The 10,667-nt window shown below is 43.9% G+C and overlaps 1 protein-coding gene across 1 annotated transcript; it reads left to right on the top strand.

Moving 5' to 3' along the window:
• Positions 1-860: 860 nt before the first annotated feature.
• On the top strand, positions 861-2,693 carry cldn5a (claudin 5a). The gene has a single exon (XM_052067292.1). It carries the CDS (start codon positions 1,077-1,079, stop codon positions 1,722-1,724), a length of 648 nt encoding a protein of 215 aa, XP_051923252.1. The 5' UTR covers positions 861-1,076; the 3' UTR covers positions 1,725-2,693.
• The last annotated feature ends 7,974 nt before the right edge of the window (positions 2,694-10,667 follow it).

Genomic DNA, 10,667 nt, shown 5'->3' on the forward strand with positions numbered 1-10,667 from the left:
CTAAGTTTCAAAGTCAACAAGACGGTGGTCATCTGGTGCAGAGGTCCTGGTTATACCTCACCTACTGCCCGAAGACAGCTGGGATAGGTTCCAGCACGCACACGACCCTTGCGACGATGAATAACTTAGCTTGTAGCAGATGTGTGCACATTCTCAGCATGACGTCTTTGATCCACTGGTGAAAGGACACTTTGATTCGCTCCTCTTTCATTGATAACTGATTAAAACAACAAAGTGTATGCAGAAAAAGTGGTTAGATTCGACGACTATCAGTGTCTTATGTGTTGTATTATTTTGTCATTTTATGTTAACTGTTATTTTGATGGCCGCCCCCAGCGGCTCCTCTCTCTCCTGAGGAATGTAATTTCATCTGTGCTGTATGTTGCACATGTAACACATTTGATAATAACTTCACTTGATAAGCGCTTCAGATAATAGATGGATGAATTTATGTTACTTTAAAGTTTGCTCAGCCTTTCATCTGAAACGTTCCGTTGTGCTTTGTCGATGTCATAACCGCCAATCAGCAGACCCACCCTAAAAGATATTACCGTATGCTTCATACAGTCCTTGTTGCGCATAAATGTAACAAAAAAAGTACAGTTATATAATATTACTGTGCATTCATCTTCAAAAAACATCGAAAACTCCTTGATAGTGCAAACCGATGCATTTCGGCTGGAAGCTCTCCCATGTCCCCACCCCCACCCCTTCTCCAATTGTAAAAAAGCGTTCAAACGCACAAAGCGCGCTGGACCGCTTGATTCATCCGCACAACTTCCCTGCCCTCCTATTGGTCGTCAGGGATGCGGCTGCAGCTGATTGGAGGAAAAGTTTCCACTCTCACACATCCCCGCCCCGCATTAAAAAAAAAACATCGATGGTCCAGTGTAGCTGCGAGTCCAGTTGTTTTCACACTCGCACAAAGGACCACAGCGCTGACACTGCAAAGAGATGCGCAAATAAGAAGCGACTATAGAGACACAAACGACTTCAAAGCGAAGAGAAAGCAAGAAGAGAGAGAGTTTGACAAGTGTTTTCGGACGCATACCTGATTGGGGGGGAAAAAAGCGAACATGGTGTCTGCCGGGCTGGAGATTGTGGGACTGTCGCTGTGCGTGGTCGGCTCTCTTTTGGTGATGGTGGCGTGCGGGCTGCCCATGTGGAAGGTGACCGCGTTCATCGAGGCCAACATCGTGGTGGCGCAAACCATCTGGGACGGCCTGTGGATGTCGTGCGTGGTTCAGAGCACTGGCCAGATGCAGTGCAAGGTGCACGACTCAGTGCTCTCCCTCAGCCACGACCTGCAGGCTGCCCGGGCGCTCACCATCATCTCGTCGGTGATGGGCGTGTTGGGGCTCATGGTGGTGATCGCCGGAGCGCAGTGCACCAACTGCATCCGCAACGAATACGTCAAGGCGCGGGTGGTGAACGCGGGCGGGGTGATCTACATCATCAGCGGCTTCTTCGTGCTGGTGCCCCTGTGCTGGATGGCCAACAACATCATCTCGGATTTCTACAACCCGCAGGTGCCCGGCTCCAAGAAGCGGGAGATCGGCGCCGCGCTTTACATCGGCTGGGCGGCCACCGCGCTTCTGCTGATAGGGGGGTCCATTCTGTGCTGCTCTTGCCCCTCCGGAGGGAACGCGGGGTACTCGGTCAAATACGCGCCCACCAAGAGAGCCACGCCGAACGGGGACTATGACAAACGGAATTATGTGTAGCCCCACTCGGACTTTTTAATTTTTTTTAAACACCTGCCTTTATTTTCTCGACTCATTCAATTCGCTTGGACCATGTTTTTCCTATCAGGACCCCTCAGCCCCACCCCACCCCCACATTCTCTTCTTTTGGAACCCTCAAACTACAACCGACAAAAGGAGTACAGCATCTTTGTTCGGTACATGCTTTTGTAAGGTTTTTTTTTTCATGATTGATTTTTTTTTTTGTAGACGAACTCATGCCATTGACTCCAACATATGCTTTGCCTGCCAATCTGTACAGTAATTGAGAAAAATATTGCACTCCATAAATGATGACATTAAAACATGTATAAGAGATGTATCAGAAAAGTTCCAGGACTGAAAAAGAGATATATTTAAAACTCAAACTAGGATTTCTTTTTCTCGCCTTGTGGTGTTTGCTTTATTCGATGCATGAGAAGAGATAAATTCTCACGATGCCCCGAGCTTTGGGCAGGTCCTGGCCACGCTGTAGCAATCTCCCTATTCACTCCTCTTTTCTAAGATCAAAGAAACCTGCTTTGTAGATGTGAATTACATTAAAATGGCGGCGATAACGGAGGATCCTTGAAGAATCCTTCAAGGAACAGATGAAGGTGTGGCAGAGAAGGCTGGTATCCAGAGGAATGACTTCCAAGAGGAAAACTTGTTGATTGGGTTTGAAGTATATCTTTTATGACGCCAGTCCTAGAACTTTTTGGACACACCTCGTAATAATTTTTTTTTTAAAGTAACTTTGTATTGTTGATGTGCTGGGATTGATGACTGGGACGTTTTTGTCTGTTATTTCCAAGCACCTGCTGGCATCGTGACCACTGCAGGAACGCTCAATTCATTTCTCAAGTTCCTGCAATTGTTTGCCTTCTTTCTTTGATGTAGTGATTGATGTATAAGAAGATGCAATATTGTTTCCCTTTTTATGAAGATTAAACTTACTATATTTGTGTGGAACTTTCATCAAGAGTGTTCATGTAGCAAAAACAAAACAAAAAACCCTTAACATGAAAAACTTCCCGTATTCACTGTGCATGCATAAACCTCCCCCCTATGCACGGCGGGAGAAAGTATTTTAGTGACCCACAGAAATCCAGATGACAATGCCCATTCAGCTCAAGGAGGGCTCTGCTGTTCAGCTCACAATGCTCCACAACCCCCACCATCCCCTTTTCAGAGTACTCGCCCCCCCCCCCCCCCCCGCCCGCCCACCGCAGGACCCCTCCACACTCACACTTCCAGTGAAAAGGCTTCAAATTAAGGCCGCAGAGAACTTGCTGGAAACGCTCTTCCCGTAAGTTACCACATTCATTAGACGACCAACTTGACACAAAAGAATGCAATCGCAAACAAGTTCAAGACGCAATAAAAGAGATAAGGAAACGGTTCCATCTTCGAAGTTTTCAGCACCGCCACCCCCGCACCCCACCCTGTGTTGAAAGCGTGATTGAATTCCAAAAGCTTATTCATACTTGTTGTGCTGCTCGCTTAAGAGTCTTAGCAGGTCATATGCTCTCCTCAAAGTTGAATATATGGCAATGCATACAGTCAGCCGAGTGGGAGGTGACTCAATAGCGCAGCTGGGCTTTTCACACAGGATGGGAGCTGGTTCTTAACAGGGCCTGAAACATTAGATTTTTTTTACCAATACATGCTGATTTATATAGCGCTTTCACAACAGCGGCAGCTGTAACAAAGCGCTTTACAAAACAGTTAACATAAAGTAAAATAATAAACACAACACATAACATAAAACACGGACAGTCATGCAGTCCGAACCACTTTTCCATCCCACGCTTTGTTGTTTGAAGCAGTTATCGATGAAAGAGGAGCGAATCAAAGTGTCCTTTAAGCAGTGGATCAGAGACGTCATGCTCAAAATGTGCACACGTCGGCTACAAGCTAAGTTTCAAAGTCAACAAGAAGCTGTAGCATCCATTGACGATTCACTTCTCCTGTCCCATGGAAATCCATTTCAATTCCAAGCGGCGACCCACGGTTCCAAATACGCATCGGCGCTCTTCGCCAACGCTCCTCTCTCCTCATCCTCCTCCATCCATCCAGCCGCACCAACGCCAACTGTCCAACAGCGCTGACATAGCCACTGAACAAATCGGGGTTGTGAAAAATGCTGCCCATTACTGGCGCAAAAAACACAAGCGCCCCAGGTCTGTCCAGCACCGACAGTCAATGGCGCCGACATTCCTCCCAATCAAAATCTGTGCTGGTACAGGCGTGCTGCCGAGAAGGCGAAACCACCAAGCACAGATACTGCTCCTTTGACGAATGTCGTGGCCAAAAAGCGCTGAAAACAGTCCATATCAGGTCCACACAATGAAACAACAAACAACATGTGACAAAACAAAAGACAAAAACAGCAAAAAAGAACAAAAATGCAAGGCTCTTGAAGAGCACTTGCCGAAGGCTGCCTACTCGGGCGCCATCTTCCAAAAAAAGAGCCTCAATATCGCTCTTGCAATTTTCCAAGGTCCTCTTCCCATGTATTACAAAATAAGAAAACATAAGCGTGTGTTGTGTTGTATTATTTTGACTTCAAGATGGCACCCCGAGAATGGCTGCCTTTACAGCAGCTCCTATATTTTTTTCTTCTACTTCTTCCTTTCATAACTTTGCTGCTGTCAATTTTGAATTTCTCCATTGTGAGACAAATAAATGTTTTCTTATTTTATCTTATATAAATATAGAAATTCTTAACCGTGAGTTAATTTCATTTTAGGCTATTTTTTAACTCATTCACTCCCAAAGACGTTTTTAAACGTCTTTTCAGACTTGGTCCAGAATTGGCTGGTACTGAATGAGTTAAAACGTTCACATTTAGTCAATGAATGTAAATTAATAAACTTGTTTTTAAACCCCGTTCCGATAACGGATGAATGGCTGGATTGATGGAAGTTCACACTTTGTCAAAGGGAGGTGGTGCGGGAGATTACAATGTTGTTCCAGTGATGGATCTTTTACATTTTTACAACTTCCTGTTGACACCGGTGTAAAACGTTTAGCACAAAAGTCAAATTCTGACCTCGGAAACGGCAGTTTCGCGAACAATAGCAACTCACTGCACACTTATGGCAAGTCTTTAAGTTTTATTGTGTTAATAGCGCGCTGACGAGAGCATGCAACCAACCAGATGTGGTCACTTTCATTTGAGTCAAAGTAAATGCACACCAGCTGTCGTGGGGTAGTAGGCGGGGTACACCCTGAGCTGGTTGCCAGCCAATCACAGGGCACACATAGACGCTCATGCTCAGAATCACACCTTGGGACAATTTGGAGTGTCCAATTATTTTGCCGTGCATCTTTCGATAGCTGCGCGAACACCTGCAGCGTCTCCTCTTGTTTTATGTTGAGAGGGAAGAAATTTAATATGTGCTGTATACATATTACACATACACAGAGTACATTTGACAATAAAGTTTATCTAATCCAATCCAATGATTTTGGAATGCGGGAGGAAACCGGAATAGCCAAAGAAAATCTACACAGGAACGGGGAGAACAGGCAAACTCCAGACAGGAAGGCCGCAGCCGGAATCGAACCCTGAACCTCTAGCTCTTTGAAGTGGACGTGCTAAATCATAGGCCACTGTTCCCCCCCATTCATCCATTTTCTATAGTATTTGTCCACATTAGGGGAGCCCATTTCAGCGGAATTTGGACGAGACTGGTCATTAGCCAATCACAGTGAAACTGGTATGGGTAAATCTTGATCACTTCCGGAAGCATTCGTGGAATTGCACGAGGACTTCAGTGTTTTCATCAGTGATGCTAGAAAGCAAGCCTTCCAATGGGCACTGCGCGCTGGAGCACCGCGAGAGCCGTAAAGATTCTCAAACTGACGCCGTGCTGCAGTTGGGGCAGAAAAACCTCTTGCAGGGAGGCGATTTTGCAAGTGTTCACCAATGTCAATTGTCATAACAAGCCATGTTTACAAAAATTATGAGGCCTTAACTGACAGTTGCTGATGGCCTCACGTCTGCCTGAAAGATACATGAAACAAAACAGAAAAATTTAGAAAAAAGCGACTTTTGGTCAACCACGTACAATAATTTGAATATATTAACTTGGGTTACAATAATTTTTTTGTACTAAAAAGACAATACAAGTAACGAAAATTGGTAAAATAACTGATAAGAAAACAAAACAAAAAATGATTAGTGTTATTCAAGTATAAGTTATAAAACACACTCAGATACTACACAAAGACTTCCTTGGTTGGTCTTTTTATGTCGCATTGTTAGTTCCACAGTTTTGGTCACCGCAGAGAGGCAGATGAAGCGCAGGCAGTGTGTGTGTTCGTGTGTGTGTGTGTGTGTGTGTGTGTGTGTGTGTTGGGGGGGTGTACTTTAACACAACAACAACAAAAAAAAGGCCTCATTCCAATGAGGAGGCAAGGCAAATAGGGCCTAAGCGACATCACTCAATGGACATTCTCCATGGTAACCAGACAGAACCTGCTGTTGCCAGGCTACCAGAGGCTATAATGTGGTCATATGGATGGTCCAAATAAAAGGGCCGGCAAGAAGACATTCCTGCCACGAGTGGGCACGCACACATTGAGAACAATGGAGCAGAGATTAACTTTAAGCTAGTAACTAATGTAGGCGATGTTACATGCTGCCACCGCTTCTCCAAAGGAATAACAACACGTTCCGATGCGCATGACATAGCATGCTTCATGTTTACCTCTGAACTTGAACTCACCTAGCCTGGTTGCCCACACCGTCCAATTTGTGAGACGGGAGCTGAGAGGTTTCACGACGTGACTTTTGCTCTTCAGGTCAGGCGTGCTATGTCACTTCCCTAATGACAGCCAATGTTCCAATCAAACATGAAGAAATGGCCTTACGATTGACCGACGCTCGTGTTTATCTGAGCAGTCACAACATTAGGGGCACCTGCGCCATCAATGGAGCCATGTCAAAACAATAAATACATGTCACTCTGGAGAGTCAAGGCTGGGCTGTTCACAAAAGTAAAAGAAGTTCAGTGGACCCACAAATTTGTGTTTGTTTTTTTCCGTCCTTTGTTACCTAGAAGGCCAATTCCTGACTGGATTGTGCCATTGTTGATTCTGAAGTGGAGGGAGGGCGTTGTTGTGACTGAAAAAGGCCAGGAGAACATAAATTGCTCAAGCAAGTCATAGAGCGCCATATTTGTGTTTGGTTGTCGGTTTAGAAGGGGTCTCAAACAACGTCATTTCGTGGTTACGAACGACATGCAATGAACTACTACGGTGGTTTTTGGGGGGGTTACCATTTTTCATCTGATTGTTTTATTTATGGGCAAGATTTTTTTTCATACAAATATTTACTGTTAGTATGATTTCACTAATGCTCTAGTGATTAATGACAGATTCAGGTTTGTATCGTAGACGGAACTCAGTTGTAAACCAAGAACCCCACTTACTGGTTCATGGAGAAAGATGCAAGACAACGGAAAGTGCATCACTCCGGCATCACTAGGCAAAGGAAATCTTTCCATTTTGACTCAAATGGCAAAAAGAGAAAATAAATGTATTGAGCAAAAAATTTACACCATGAATTTGTGTTTCTTTGGCAAATCGCCAGAGAACAGAAATTTAAGACGCACCAATGCAAGCATAAATCAAAACATATTTGAGAGCTGCACAACAAAAATATTTTCACTCAAACAGTTTGCAGATTTAAAAGCATTTAGAGACTTGCGGAAAAACGATGCCATGGGTCAAGACAATACACAATACGGAAAATACTCTGCGAAAACTGAGCATGACTATCTTTCTTAAAATGTCTGGCGAGTATGGTGACACTTAATAAAGTCTTTGGTGAAGTTTTTTCCAGATTACCCCATAGGAGCCAGCAGGTGCACTTACGGGCGAAAGCTTACTCACAAATGGCAAAGCCAAGAGTCAGCAGGTGGTTCAACGTGGAGGACAAACGTAGCATTGTCTGACAAGTTAACCCCCCCCCCCCGCCACCCATGAGGTGTTTGTCAGAGAAACAATGCTGAGGGTGGGGGTGGGGGCAGTGTGGGGGTCAAAATCCCCTCCACAACTTTGAAGCGGTTTACTGCATGATGACTCATGGCTTGTGTCACAGCCCACTAACACCAGCACTTCCTGAGCAGCGGACAGTGCAACAGGAAACAGGAAGGAACGTGGGCGAGGTGCAAGAGAGTTTACGTATGTGTGTGTGAGAGAGAGGACACACTGTGGAGCTTAATTAGTTTGATTTGACCACTCCTCTTGCTATTTACAAACACATTAGCACAGCACAACAACTGGAGTGAAACACAAGTCGCTTCCCGTAGGAAGTATGGAAACGTTCAGGTCCAGGGTCAGACTGTCACTATCACAAAAAGCGTTATTAACTGTATCAGCCATTGTAATCTAGGCCAGCAGCTATCGAATAATTTTAGAACAGATCATTCTTATGATTTTCACAATGTGCATGTGAGGTACAGGTATGACTATTGTCAAACTGAGGTAACCATCCTCACGTTCCACAAGGTAGTCGCTGTGTCTTTGAATGTACGCGGCTTAAAAAGCTAAGCGGCTGGCTCTTAACTTGCTAACCGTTAGCCAGTCTGCAGTCAGGGCCATAGCAGCTCAATTAATGAATGTGTTTATTTATTTTATAATTTATTCCAAAAAGCGACTTACTTATATTTTACCATTTATTCCAAAAAGCGACTTACCACCTACAAATGATTCTAACTAGCGGTGGTAAGCTAAAATAAGTTAGCTAACATTGACTACCTTTCCCTGGCGAACTTAGACGTGCTGTTGGGGTACACTAGCTCTATTTTAGCGCAGTCACATTACACTTAGTCTTTTTTTTAAGTAAGAAAGGATCACAAACTTTGGATATTTTAATCTCTATAGTTTTAGTCATGTACTTTTATTTGTTTCCATCAATCGAAGTATTTCTTGAAGTGAAACTGGTCTATGTCGCAAAAAATACTAGAGCAACACTGTACTGCTGAAAAAAAATATTTGACTCAACTTTCATCACAATATAGTCAACTATGAAAAAAAAGTTCAACCCCTGATGTCTCCTGATCATACTTTCACATATAATAAAAAGCAGAGAAAGGAAACACGTGTAAGGAACATACCTGAAGCAAGAGCAGGCAGACATAAATGCAACCATAATCATAGTTTATCTTAATATTTATAAAGTGAATGTTCGGATATTTAGGGGGTTATATAACAAGCAGGACACATCTACGCAAGTTTCCTTCAACAGGCTGATTTATAGACAGTTTCATCTCCAAAATATGAGAGTGGAGAGTTGAAATGTGTGGGGAGTGAACTCCTTTTCGTGCCTATATCAGAGTCATCTGAAGCACAGGTGCAAACCCGCGCGCACATACGCACACGTTTGAATGGCAGCTGCCTGCTGAGAGGAAGAGGAGGCCTGTCTGAAATCTGCCTACGATCACGCCGCATTGCCAATTTGGCACGCTCAGCACAAATTGTTTCGACATAAACTGCCGTGGCGGCTCGCCATGCCAACATCGCAGATGCTCATCAAGGATGTTCGCACAAGCTGCGGCGCATTTTTAGATCGTGTCAAAAAGCATACCAATTACATTAGTGGACATTAGTGCATAAATTCTACTGACTAATCTGTTCTACAAATCATAATCGACATAATCATTGTGTCTCAGTATATACTGTATTCTGAATATTCCAGCCGGTCTTTGTATCCACCTGTACCAAATTTAAGACTTTTCTTCAAGCCAGCACTGATTTATTGCACCTCAAAGTAGACAATAGCTCATCTCTGGGAATGACGAAGAGGAGAGGGCTCCGGGGGTTAAAGTTCACAAAAGGGCATCATGGGGGCTGACAGGTTGACATGAAGCTGACAGCAGTTATTATCAAATTAAGCTTTTGAAATACTTCGGGCTGTATTTGCAAGTCCCCCCGAGACGTCGCCAAGAAGGCGTCTATAAGGAAGGCATTTGTTTATAGTTCAAATAATCGCATAAGTCTGCCGTTAGACCACAGGTGTCAAACTCAAGGCCCCGGGAGCCAGATCTGGCCCGCCACATCATTTTAGGTGGCCCTCGAAAGCAAATTATGTGCATCAACTTCATGTTTCCTGCTAAAATACCACATGTGCAAACTTTCTTCACTTGTCAAAATGTTGAGGTATTGCAAACATGTTTGTTACCAACTCCCCGTTTAAAATAAATGGAATAATATTTGAAAAAAAAAAGTTTTTATTGTTACTGATTTCCTAACTCACTCGCTGGTTATCTGTACATTTTCAGCATGTTGGGTAACTTTTGACCCAAAGTTGGGTTCATAACTTTGAGCCATAAGATTGGATTCAGGCGAGCTGAAAAGTTGAAGCAATTTTTGACAGTTTTGTTGTGTACTGAAGATGAATGTCAAATATCTGTGGTATAGCTAGATGGCTCTGTGCCTAACATCTGTGACTTGAACACAGGGGATTGGGGTTCAAATTGCACTCACGGTGAATGGCCCACCCATGGAAAATGAGTGGGTTATGCCGGGGAAGGGGTGGGGGGCATCCGGTGTAAGAACTGTGCCAAACGTTTCATGTCAGCGATTCGCCGCGGGAGCCCCTAACAGGGAAAGGTAGCTCTTTCTTCTTCTAAGAAAAAGTTGTTCATACATTTGTATTATTTTTATCAACAGCTATACAAACGGCCTGATAACCCGTTTCTTGGTAGTGTTAACTGATCAGTTTGGGAAGTTTTTACCCCTTCGTTATTTCACCAAATTTTGATTACTTTTGACCCAGCAGATTTTTGGGGGTATTTGTTTGGCTTTTCATTCTTACATGCTATCAATAACGCACAGGTCAGTCAGCGTCACCTTAAGGTGTCTTTGAGACTTCCTCATTTCACAAAATAAAGTTGGGGATTTTCCCAGTGGACATAAACACCATCACGGTAA

Source organism: Hippocampus zosterae, chromosome 6 (assembly GCF_025434085.1).
Source record: "Hippocampus zosterae strain Florida chromosome 6, ASM2543408v3, whole genome shotgun sequence".
Lineage (NCBI taxonomy): Eukaryota > Metazoa > Chordata > Actinopteri > Syngnathiformes > Syngnathidae > Hippocampus > Hippocampus zosterae.